The sequence below is a fragment of the Rhamphochromis sp. 'chilingali' genome, assembly GCF_963969265.1.
Source record: "Rhamphochromis sp. 'chilingali' genome assembly, chromosome: 11".
Lineage (NCBI taxonomy): Eukaryota > Metazoa > Chordata > Actinopteri > Cichliformes > Cichlidae > Rhamphochromis > Rhamphochromis sp. 'chilingali'.
Window position 1 is genome coordinate 3,625,162 of NC_137938.1, and position 13,160 is coordinate 3,638,321.

Sequence of the window (13,160 nt, forward strand, 5' to 3'; positions counted from 1 at the left end):
CCTTCCTGTCTTATTAGTTTTTTGCATATGTGTTACTGTTAAATATTTCAGCTCAAACTAATTTTTGGATTACATATAGACAGTCCACAGCAGGCCCGATGACGGTTTCATGCCTTCCAGCATCTTTATTTAACACTTTTCTCACGGTTGCTGTTACACACAACTCGGCTGCAGCTTCCCAGCTGCCAGGCTCACATATCACCACCAACAACAGTAACCAGGACCCAGTGCAGACAAAAAGATTTCAAAAAGCAGCACATGGTGCCACAATCTAAAGAAACAGCTGAGAAACAAAGTTAGGAAAGTCATTTCTGAACTTTGGGGGCACCAGTGAGTCGCAGTGAGAGCCAATATCAACAAATAGTTAAAACTTAAAATGATGGTGAACCTTCTCACGAGTGCTTGGTCGACCAAGAACGCATCCACGACTTATCCAGGAGGTCACAAAAGAACCCAGAACAACAGCTAAGTTGTCTTTGACCTCAGTTAAGGTCAAAGTTAGATAAGACCCTGACTGGGCACAAAAGGCATCATGGGAGAAAATCACTGCTGACCAAAAAGGCTCGTCTCACATTTCCTAAAAACCATTTTGATGATTCCCCAGACTTTTGGAGAACATTCTGTCCACTGATGAGATATAAGCGGCTCTTTCTGTAAATTTGCATCTTGTTCCATCTTAAAACTGACACAGCATTTAACCCACAGACTATGGGTTATTCATGCATGTAAATGAAAGTCTTCTAACACACAGGAGTGCTCTGCAGCGTGACAGTTGCTCTGTAACTGATATTTACTGCAGATTGGTTCCCCTCCCAGAAGCTAAAATGATATCATCTTAGAAACAATGTTGCAATGGGATCACACCACCAGCAACACTAATCTTTGAACTTTGCCTGCATTCGTCTTGTAAGCTTGTGACTGCAAAATGTGCCCACAGACAGCCAAACACACCAATACCTGCCAAAGTCCTGAACCTGCCCCCGGTGTCACTATGGGGGTCTCCAGCACCACCATTTTTCTTTTGTAAGACACACAGAGAGACTAATAAGGTGAAGATAATACCTGTTATGCTGTGGATGGTGTTGTTTTCAACTCACACTGTAGATTATTTGTTTTGTCCCAGCAACACTGGCCTTGAGCTATTTTGCAGGCCTGTATAACATATTGATTTCTCCCACTTTCTCCTTCAGTTTGCTGTTGTAAGCAGCTGGTTGATGAGGGAGTCAGGAGGTCTCAGAATTCTGGGATGTTGTTTCTATGACGAGGAAATCCTGCTCGGGTGCTCTTTTGACTTAAAGTGGCAGTGACTGTTGAGCACCAGTGCACCTGCTGCAGATGGCTACCTAAAGCTGTGTCCTTCACCAGGCACATGGTTTCTAAGCTTTGGAGCATTTCCAATGTATTGTCTGCAGTGACGTTGCTCAATGAATAAGTGATAAGACAGCAAGCAGGATTCTTTGTGTTAGCATTGCTGAGGTTGGCTGTTAGTTCCCTTTATTGATCCCATGTGACAGGACGGCTGCTGAGCTGCTCTGTAGGGCAAAAACATCTGGGCTAGTCTGAATTTTAGTTTTTAGAACATTTTCCAGTTTGACACGCTGGCCTGACCAGTGCCAGTTTTCACAATATTTGCCCTTCTTCCTGAATTTAGTTTTTGCATGATACACAACAACCAACTGATTGGCAAATATTTGCAGAAAATAAAACGTCTGAGCACCAAATGCACATTATGGGTGCACACACACACACACACACACACACACACACACACACACACACACACACACACACACACACACACACACACACACACACACACACACAGCCTCCTCCCTCTGCCACAAATTTAGATCTGTGGGAAAAACAGACTTCATAACTCAGCTCAAAAAGACAAAGGAAAACAAGAGCGAATGTTTCTTGGTTTCCCATGAAACACATGCTGCATACATTTTTAGCATGCAAACGAAGATCCTATAGCAAATTAATTAATATTTGCTGGCAAAATATACCAGATCATTTATAATATCCACAGTACTCTGCTGCACATGCACTGCCTTGATTTAATCGTCACAGTCAGCAGAGACCCATAAGTGCAGCGTTATTTAATGACTAAACTGCTGCTCCTCCTGGCACCTTTAAATATCAAGCGTCTCTTCATGCATTTACAGTTTTTTACAGACGCTAGGACACATTTCTCAATACTTAGGTCACGTTTGCAAAACTCCTCACACAGTGAGCACAACAGAAGTCTATGTGGGCTAAACTGAGGACCAGTTATCATTGTTTGGGCACAAAATGCATTCAATGACTTCATCTCTCAAATTTCATGAATTATCTTCTCACTCAGACACAACAACTGCCAAAAATCTTTGTATGTACAGGACATTTTGCATGTGCTTACATACTGTTTCCAAAACTGTTAAACTTATGGTCAAAACAATAACACAATGCAAAACTGAATAAGACAGCAAAATCCAACAGCAATATTTTATTGAAACATATTTTAAATCTAAAAATGCAGTTTAACCAGCCACAGCTGATCCTCATTGTAGATGAACATCTACACAGGTGTCACTCCTTCAATTTTTCAACTCCTTCAATTCTGGCAGCCAGAAGATTCTTTCCTAGGTGTATTGCCCTAGATGACATAAGATGTGATGTGGATGAGAACCTGTGGCCAAATGGAGAAGACCGAGTAGATTAGCATTACTATTGTATGTGTATCAGTGGATGGTGTGTATACAAATTCTTGTATTTTGGGATTACTTAGTGCAAAAAAATAAAAATACAGAAACAAATATTAACGAATTCTGCATGATGTCTGATTCATTCCAGTAACATACATTGAAATTATAAACAGAGATGTGTCCTTGTTTTACACAAGGAAACACTGTGTAATGCTACATGTTGTTAGTGTTTTTAGGTCATTGTTTTGTGGGTGACAAAGTGTGTTTGTCGGCTGTCAACCTTTGCTAGTGTTCTGGAAGAATGAGTTTATTTGAGACCTGAATGAAGTGTTTTGGTAGTGGTAGTGCATTTTGAATGTGAAATGAACTGCTTTGCCAAGCTGAAGGTCAGTTAGGAGGATTGTGTGAAGAGTTTTGCAAAAGTGACCTAAGTATTGAGACATGTGTCCTAGTGGCTGTAAAAAACTGTAATATGAAATCAACGCTAAGACTGGGGCAGGAGGGTGGAGACGTCTATACAGTATCAGTATCAGTACATGTTGTGTGCAACTGCAGTAACATCAAGTGCTTCATTTATGTAGCTGTGTTTTTGCTGAAAAAAGAAATAAAAATGCAGTTTGACCACCTTTTTTTCACGAGCTGGGCCCACGTCCTCATTTTAGGTTTGACAGCGTTTTAGTAGGTAAAAGTGATGCTTTGACATGAATTGACCTGCGGTTTGGGGAAGGCCTTGAAGGGGACTGGTGACGGCTCCCGGGACTGGCAGATGTACCATGTACCAAATAGGAGTGAAGAACTTAAAGAATTGAGAACAAGGAGGGAGGGAGGGTGGGGCACGTAAACGAGAATGAACAGTTTGCAGAACTGAGGGAACCTATATAGATGACAGCTGGAAGGAGCGTGTTTGGAGGCGTGGTCCCGATATATAATCTCCAATAAAATTACAAGAAAAATGATATTTGATCTATTTTTACTTAAGTGTTGGGCTCAAGATGCTTGTAGGGCACTCTCTGGAGGCCGGTGTATGCTCTTATAGACAGAATCTGGTCGCTGCCTCATTTGGCAGGCCAGAGAAGCTCTGTGATGGCAACTGACCCTGAGGGACAACTCAGAGATGAATATATTACACACCATATGCACACAGTTACAACGGGACCCACATCCAAAAAATCAGCTGCAGTGCAGTCCTTGCTGGCAACATCTGGCCAACGAGACCTTGAAGAGTCATTTTAATGAAAAAGCCCCGGCCAGTGCCGTGAAAGCATAACAGTGAAAGTGGGCCAAGCTCCCTAAAATTGACTTGTTTTCAACTTACCTCATCAAAGCTGCTGTCCTCTTTCTTGAAAGCTGCAAAAAGAAGAAAGCGACACAAGATCAGAAGAAGGGTCTATTGGCACATTTTGAAGAATGAGCAAAATAAAAAGTATAACAGCAGAGATGCAGAAAAGAGTCCTGAGCAGCGACTGTGGCGTAAACTTGGCCTGGTAACGTCTCCAGTTTGTCATCAGAATGTCCAAAGTTTTATTTCCTGTTGTTTAGGTTAATCAGGCATGGGTTAGATTGTTGTTCAACTAAGCCCAACCAATACAGGATTTTAAGATCAATACAAATATTTGGTGTTTTAAAAATCTGATATATCTTTTTTCTTTGAGACACATGAAACATGAACAAACGTCACCACATCTGTTACACTTAGTTATGTATTTACTTGTTGGCACTGTGCCTGACTCCATTAGGATCAGGTGTTTGTTGTGTTCCTGGTGCAGGGTTGGAGGGCGTTTCTTCTGCTACTTCCTCACATTTTAAACTGAAATCTTCGTTTTTACATTTTTTTTAAGTGCTCATAACTGAGATCGATCCCCCAATAAATTGGTCGGGTACTGCAAAGCTACGACATACAGCATTGCTCTAAGAAGAAAGATATAAAAATTCCAGCTGCACACAATAAAATTGTTTTTCTAGTTACAGTTAAGTGGGACGTTTCAACACGGTACCTGCAGTATTAGTCACCACTGTTTGAAGAAACACTACAGAGTGGCACAGAAACTACTGCCGACTAGACAATTAAATAAACATACATGCTCATCCAAACCAAAAACAAGTCAATCAAGAAAGTAAGGTAAAATGCACATGGCCTGTAATGGATTCAACAGATAATAACCACCGGACTGTATCAACACATTCTACACCAGTATGTTTCTACACCAGTATGTTTCTACACCAGTATGTTTCTACACCAGTATGTTTCTACACCAGTATGTGGACCTGCGGTAACGTTTGCGCGTCCTCTCCGGTTAATGTGGCAGGTAAATAATCAGGTAACAGTGCATATTGATCTGCCTTATTACAAACCTGCCATCACTGTGCATTTAGTGACCATGATGAGACAGAGTCTGGCTCAGATGCTGGCAGTTCTCGCTGCAGTCTACCGGCAGCGTCTCCTTTCAGGCCAGGACAGACGAATGTCACCGAGCAGTGACTCAGTTTGTGGTCAAAGGCTTGCACCCGTTTGCCACAGCAGATGCCCCCAATTGTAAGTGAATGTGTTTAATTGTAGGCAGGGACATTACTGGATATTCTTGTGTAATTGCTACAGAATAATTTATGTTATACTTTGTTATTGCTACAGAAGAATATTTATTTTATTATTTTACATTTACAATATTTTTCCCTGGGGACCCCATTGAAGAGCCATAGGCTGGATCTCTTAAGATCTCACTGTTGGGTTTGTAAGGCCATGTTACTCCTACATTTCTATCTTGCTCAAAGAGAAGATATAAAAAAAGTTCTAAGCTAATCGACCTTAGTGTTCTCCTTTTTTAAAAAGAATCGATAAAGAATCGAATCGTTAAACAGAATCGAAAATGGAATCGGAATCGTGAAAATCTTATCAATACCCATCCCTAGCTAGCATAGCATCTTTAGCCACACTCGCAAGCTAAACTGACATGTTATGCATGGCATAAAGTGGCGTGCATTTTATCTGCATATAAAATATGTTTTTGTTTTTGAAGGATGTGATTATTGGTTTTGAAAGGCTCCTAAATATATAGACAATGCTTGTACTTAATGTTTGGTAAAATGAGTGAAACTTATTACGTTTTTTAGACTAACTGAGAATTCAGAGTGGTTTGTTCACACATGCTCATAAGCATGAAGCTTAATTTCATGCAGACTAAAAAAAAGCAAGCAATCGATCCAACAGTCTGACCCATTCTAGCACAAACCACAGGTGCTCTAGTCAGTTAGACTGTACTAATTCAGACTACCCCCTGGGTGTTTTTTACTTAAGCTAAGCAGCCTTTTCCTTACTTATAATACTAATAATAAAGAGCAACTGTCCTGGATCGCTTGTCTGGAAAAGCCACTTCCTGACAAATGTCCTGCCTCCTCCTTCACTTTAATTCTAAAATTAAAACCTGTGTCACTTTGTTTTTTGAATGGTAAATGAATCGATTCTTATCAGTCGATAACCTGCTCTGCCTTCTGAGCTAACACCACCAAACTGTGGCGCAGGATGTTGCAGCTGCATAAAGAAGAGACTGTGAACATCTAAATGTGTTATTAATGTCTAAATTACCAGAAAGGGTGTAACCAGTGATTCAATTATATGCTTGAACCCACGCTGACAATCAACTCCTCGTCATTTCAGGACATTATTGCATTTGACAACAATATTTTTCATATTTGTCTTTATTTTTCCTCCCACAGCACAAGGAGCCTGTCAAAAGTATTCTTTATATATGATTGTTTTTATTAGTTATTACTTCCTCATGATGATTACGTTTGTGTCTAAGGACAAAGGCAGCACAGGCAGAGTGTGATGTGGGAGGAGGTGGTGCTTCCAGGTAAAATGACTTATTTATCTCAGAGTGAGTTTGGAAGCATTGTCAGCCCAGCCACTGAGCCGTGAAACCGCTGCTTCCTTCTCCTCAGAGGATCAGTACACACACATTCCCCAAAGGCTGCACACTCCAGACAGCCGCAAATCCACACTCATGTAGGGCTGCTCGATTATGGCAAAAATGATAATCACGATTATTTTCACTGAAATTGAGATCACGATTATTTGACGATATTTATTTAACCCTTTAAGACCTACTATAGAACCAAGTCCACCAGAGCTTATATTATTTTTTTTACATGCTGTAGTGCCATTTGTGGGAGCATTTCAAGTTGCTATACATCAATACAACTGTTATAGCCCATATTTTAATAATATGTATGCATTAAGTGCATAGTAATTACATAAATTGCAAAAAAGTGCAATAAACTACAAAAAAAATTGAAAATCGCTTTTGTTTTGTTTACATATCGTTAGCTTGATAGCATAATTGCCTAAGTCATTTTTGGCCAATGACATAGGCAGACGGACAGGATGATGCAGCAGTGGTAGGGGAGTAAAGTTAGGCAAAAATCTCAATTTGACCAAAAAATGACTTAGGCACTTATGCTATGAAGCTAACGATATATTTCTACTTGGAGAAATTTAAGAGGCTTATCCCTCAAAACTTTAAATACAATAAAGTTGCAAAAAATTGTTTCCCACCACAGGAAATTTATTTTGAGTGTCTTCATAGTTTTATTTTGGAGATACAGCAATTTTTATATACTGCAGGAAAAACAAAAAACAATCCTATGATGCAAATTTGCAAAGAAAACAGCATGTGCATCATTTCACTGTGGGAAGTGTTACGACCAGCTGATAGGAACGGCAAAGCGTGTTTCTGGAATATTGTGTTTTTGTTCCTGCAAGCGCTTTTTATGCAATTTTTGCAAAGCTATATGTGGAACGAAACCGTGACCGAGGACAAGCTGATGGCATCAGATGTAAGTACAACTCCTCCGGTTTCATATGCAAAACAAATTATTGCGCTAGCTTACACGGTTCAGGTTCTACAGGGATTTAAAAATAGTTACCCAAAACGGAGCATGCTGCTCTGACCGGCTTTAAAGGGTTAACAATGACTTTAAAAAATAATATAAAATAGTGTGCAACACCACTGAAGTTTTTTTTTAAACTCTCTTTTCAACCAACGGCAGTCACTCTCCAAATAACTTCTGCTTAGCTTTCCGAGCTTCCCTCGGGTCCTCTTAATCAGCGGTCTCCAACCTTTTTTGCGCCACGGACCGGTTTATGCCCGACAATATTTTCACGGACCGGCCTTTAAGGTGTCGCGGATAAATTAGGGAGGGGCTAATAATCGGCTCAGTCATTTTTAATGATCGTTGAAAGCCCAGATCGTAATCGTGATTAAAATTCGATTAATTGAGCAGCCCTACTCTCATGTTCCTAATATTACCAAACAACATCCTGGTGCTGAGATACCCAATCAGACAAAACATTTTTTAATCTTTAAAGTACTGATATATATTGCTCATCACAGAGAAGCTAAAACTGCTCCAACAACAAAAATACGTTACATGTTTATCAAATCAATAAATGCTAATGGTACAACTGATAGCTTTGTGCTGTAACTGCCTAAGGTTATGCTAGCTTAGATCAACAAGCAACGGACAATTTTATTTATATGGCACAATTCATTACAAGCAAATTCAATGTGCTCAAGCAGCAGCAGGAGCACCGATGGACTCCAGTTTATAACATCTTAAGGTTATTAACTGACTAATTAGCTGTTAATTAGCAACGATTTTCAAAATACAGTAATGACATCAAAAACTGATTACTAATATTTTAAGTCCCCATAAACTAACAAAAAGATTCTTCCCCTCATGAAGGAATAAATAAAAAAAACAATATATATAATTATTTTTTAATCATTAAGGAAAATATGGTTGTTATATACTGAATTTATACCAACTAAGTAAATTTTATTTACATTACATTGAAAATGTACATGTAGTTTAACTCTTTAAAGTAATTATTTTTGGTATAATATACTGTTGACTGTAGTTTACTAAAATCTGTTAAAATTAAAAGAATATTTCATCATTCTGGGAAAATGGGTTTCACAGCAATTACAGAATATGAGCTATTGAAACCATACTCTGTAACTGCTCATACCACCCTGAGCACAGCCGATCTCATCTGGATGCGAGACCACCTGGGAATACCAGGTGTTTTTTGAGTGGCTTAGCTCAGGAGGTAGAGCAGGTTCTCTGTTAATCAGAAGGTTGGTGGTTTAATCTCTGGATGCCAAATATCCTTGGACAAGATATCAACCCCACGTGACTCTGCGATGCATCCATCTGAAGGTGAATGTTGGACAGATGCCACTTCAGCAAAGAAAAAAGTGCATGTTAGGCATGTTGTATAAAAACCTTTAAGTGGTCAGGTAGAGAAAAATGCTGTATGAAAACCAGTGCATTTACCATTTTACCAACCTCCTTAAAACCAGAGGGACATAAATAAATAAATAAAATCGGTGGCTGCCCAGTGATTTCTTTTTTCTTCTTCTTTGCATTCAGCGACCAATTGCACGTAGATGAGCAACCAGCTGGTCATCGAAAAGGTGAATGTCCAACACCCTCAACTTCTATACAGCCACAAGTTGGCTAGTGGTAGGCAACCTGTCTCCATTCAGTCTTCATTCAGTCTCAGACAGATTGCCAAAGGTTAGCAAACAACTGCTGTCCAATTACCAAATGTACACAGGGACACCTTGCAATCAGTCTGAGTAAGTTTGTCCCAGTGAGCACAACTGGTGTGTGTGTCTTATGGTGCTCAACTCAACTAGTTGCCAACTGGTTGTACATTTCTTACATAAAAGCTAGGTTTTTCAGTTAAATCACCAACCTGCAGCAACTACGTCACTATTTATGGACGAATATGGCTGGACTTAATATAAGTACATAATGTGAATTCCTGCTCAGCGTCAGTTTCTCCATATATAGACGACTACACAATACTACACAGCGCATGCCTGACTACGTAAAAAAATTCAAACGCGTTGGAGGAAATTCTGGGGAGAGGGAAGTCTGGCCACGACCTGGTCCTGGATAAGCAGCAGACAATGGATGAGTGGAAACATTTAAAAACAACATTGTAACATGTAACACAAACATGTAAGTGTGACAAATATGCAAACGAATCAATATTTATCTGCAGAGTATGGAAAAAAGGTTCAGTCTAGAGTATGAAGGAAAGAGCATGTTACAGTACAATTACTGTTTCTGCAGCTGCTCCAACACTGAAGATTTTGAGGCTTGAGATGTATTGCTACAGATTAATTAAGCACTGGGGGAAATGAAAATCTAAGTAACAAAGTTTTCTGAATCTGCTCTAAATTAGAAACCTGCTGAATGAATAACAGAATCCGTTCTCTTATTCATTCAGCAGGTTATAATTCAAAGACTAATATTAATATACTACAGTTTTTTACAGCCACTAGGACACATGTCTCAATACTTAGGTCACTTTTGCAAAACTCTTCACACAATCCTCCTAACTGACCTTCAGCTTGGCAAAGCAGTTCATTTCACATTCAAAATGCACTACAACTACCAAAACACTTCATTCAGGTCTCAAATAAACTCATTCTTCCAGAACACTAGCAAAGGTTGACAGCCGACAAACACACTTTGTGACCCACAAAACAATGACCTAAAAAACACTAACAACATGTAGCATTACACAGTGTTTTCTTGTGTAAAACAAGGACACATCTCTGTTTATAATTTCAATATATGTTACTGGAATGAATCAGACATCATGCAGAATTCGTTAATATTTGTTTATGTATTTTTTATTTTTTTGCACTAAGTAATCCCAAAATACAAGAATTTGTATACACACCATCCACTGATACACATACAATAGTAATGCTAATCTACTCGGTCTTCTCCATTTGGCCACAGGTTCTCATCCACATCACATCTTATGTCATCTAGGGCAACACACCTAGGAAAGAATCTTCTGGCTGCCAGAATTGAAGGAGTTGAAAAATTGAAGGAGTAACACCTGTGTAGATGTTCATCTACAATGAGAATCAGCTGTGGCTGGTTAAACTGCATTTTTAGATTTAAAATATGTTTCAATAAAATATTGCTGTTGAATTTTGCTGTCTTATTCAGTTTTGCATTGTGTTATTGTTTTGACCATAAGTTTAACAGTTTTGAAAACAGTATGTAAGCACATGCAAAATGTCCTGTACATACAAAGATTTTTGGCAGTTGTTGTGTCTGAGTGAGAAGATGATTCATGAAATTTGAGAGATGAAGTCATTGAATGCATTTTGTGCCCAAACAATGATAACTGGTCCTCAGTTTAGCCCACATAGACTTCTGTTGTGCTCACTGTGTGAGGAGTTTTGCAAACGTGACCTAAGTATTGAGACATGTGTCCTAGCGTCTGTAAAAAACTGTAATAACACCAATACTAAAAATGGACATGTGTACATTGGGGAGAGCAACATTTCAGCAGTTTCTAAAATACTCAGACCAGACTGGCATCTGGCACCAACAAGCATGTTCATAGTCGCTACATGACTTCCTCAAAGCTAAAAGCAATAGCTTGACCTCATGGATCACTTCGCAATTTCCAGTCATTTGCACCCTAATGTTACATACAGTTAGTCAGCTACCTGTAACTTAGCTATGCTGCATGCATTTGGTAATGGTTACTTCCAGAGGTGTGATACTCTGGGCTAAATGACCCAGCATGACGCACACCCACATGAACGCCCATGGTTCTTGTTTGTTTCTATGATCAAAGGTTAGACTGACTGTATGCACAGACCTTAAATCTACCTGTACACAGCTTCATCTCCATCTCTGCCTACCCGACCTCCACCACACATCAAACCTCTCTGCTCCCTGCATGGGTCCTCTTCTCTCCCTGCAGTTCTAGAATACCATGTCAGCTCATACATGCATTATAATTTGCCACAGATATGATGACAAATAATATTATTTAAAGTTTTTCTTTATAGTAATAACAGTGTATAGTGTACACAACCATTTCCCACAGACTGACTGAGTTCTTAGCTTGCTATGGCGGCCTGGGCAGGATGTAGGCGAAGTGAGTGTTTGGCTTGAACACATCGTGTGCTTCACTGTGATGAATCTCAGAATCGGTGCCATCCATGTTCCCCACAGTGCCAATCTGATCGAAATGAATGTGAAGACTGTAGCTTTTCCCAGCACTCGTGTCTGCCTGAGGAGAGTTACAGTGGCCATACTCTTAATCACACATTAACAGCTTGACGCTGCAGCCACACTCCGATCAGCTGGCCACTGAACAGCTGTTGGGGGTTAATTGCCTTGCTCAAGGGCACCTCTTTAGGAGTAATGAGGGAGGAGAAACCTCTCTTAATTCCCTTCAATGACTTGATACCCCCTGTATTTCCAAGGTCATTGGTTCACTGACAAATTTAAACTGCCAAAACTGCAGGAAGGCAAAATTAAAAATTTGAAGGTCACTGAAGGCTTTGCTGAGCCAAAGGAACTCCTCATTTATCTAAAGCTTTTCTAATCTTCTGTCTGCTCCAATGCCAGTGCCAACATTTGCCACTGGACACCAGCATCTGCATCAGCATTCAGCACGAGCTGCTGCCTGGTGGCACGAGCTGACATTATGCTGCAGGAATCAGAATCCTGTTTCATGGAATGGTAAAAAAGAACAACATCTGCAACATCTGCACTGGAGGTCAGGCAAAGTCCAAGGCAGTGGTTCTTGTTTGTAGTCATCTGCAGTCTGTCTTCATGATCTTGCAAACACAGCACTCCATCCTGACATTTCACTACGTGACTGGTCTCTTCAAACCTGAGGTCACTCTTCAGAACAGGCTGACAAACTCTGCGTCAGCCCATCCACCTGGTTTGTGTCTGTTCAAATGAAAATACTAACAATGCATTACGCTGCACGGTGCTATCATTTCGCATACAACACGGTGCTGTCCACGGGGACCTGTTGGATCAACATGCCTGCAAGGATATAAAGAATACAGCGCTCTCTTGAATTTGCTTTGTTAAGGCTTCCGTGGAGCAAGGCGAGGGGCCGATCAATGCTTAGATGTGTTGATTTAGATGAGAGGAGAGACAGCCAATAGGAGACGAGCATCAGCAAAGCAGAAAAGTCAATGCCAATCTCGCTTCCTCCTGCAACACTGACCCAAACTCAAGCTCTCATTTTCTTACAGACTGCATCCGACTGTTCTTTGTCTACAACACACTGCTTCAAAGGCCACACAGGTGGTGTGTGTGTGTGTGTGTGTGTGTGTGTGTGTGTGTGTGTGTGTGTGTGTGTGTGTGTGTGTGTGTGTGTGTGTGTGTGTAAAAAAGGTACTGTTTTACACACACACACACACACACACACACACACACACACACACACACACACACACACACACACACACACACCTTTTACAGCCAGTGATGTGAGTGTGGGACAATAAGTCACATGAAAACATAAGCGTCACTTCAAGCACATCGTCAGGTCTTGTCGTGTGGCCGATAAACAATTTCACTGGTAATTTCATGGCATTTATGGAAATAATTATTAACAAAATTATG

General features: G+C 40.1%; 1 protein-coding gene across 1 annotated transcript in view; it reads right to left on the reverse strand.

Moving 5' to 3' along the window:
• Positions 1–13,160, reverse strand: part of cdk14 (cyclin dependent kinase 14) — a 238,532-nt gene that overhangs the window by 221,106 nt on the left and 4,266 nt on the right. The window contains exon 2 of the mRNA XM_080895578.1: positions 4,003–4,034. Within this exon, the coding sequence (XP_080751704.1) occupies positions 4,003–4,034 (32 nt within the window). The remainder of the gene's footprint in view (positions 1–4,002; positions 4,035–13,160) is intronic.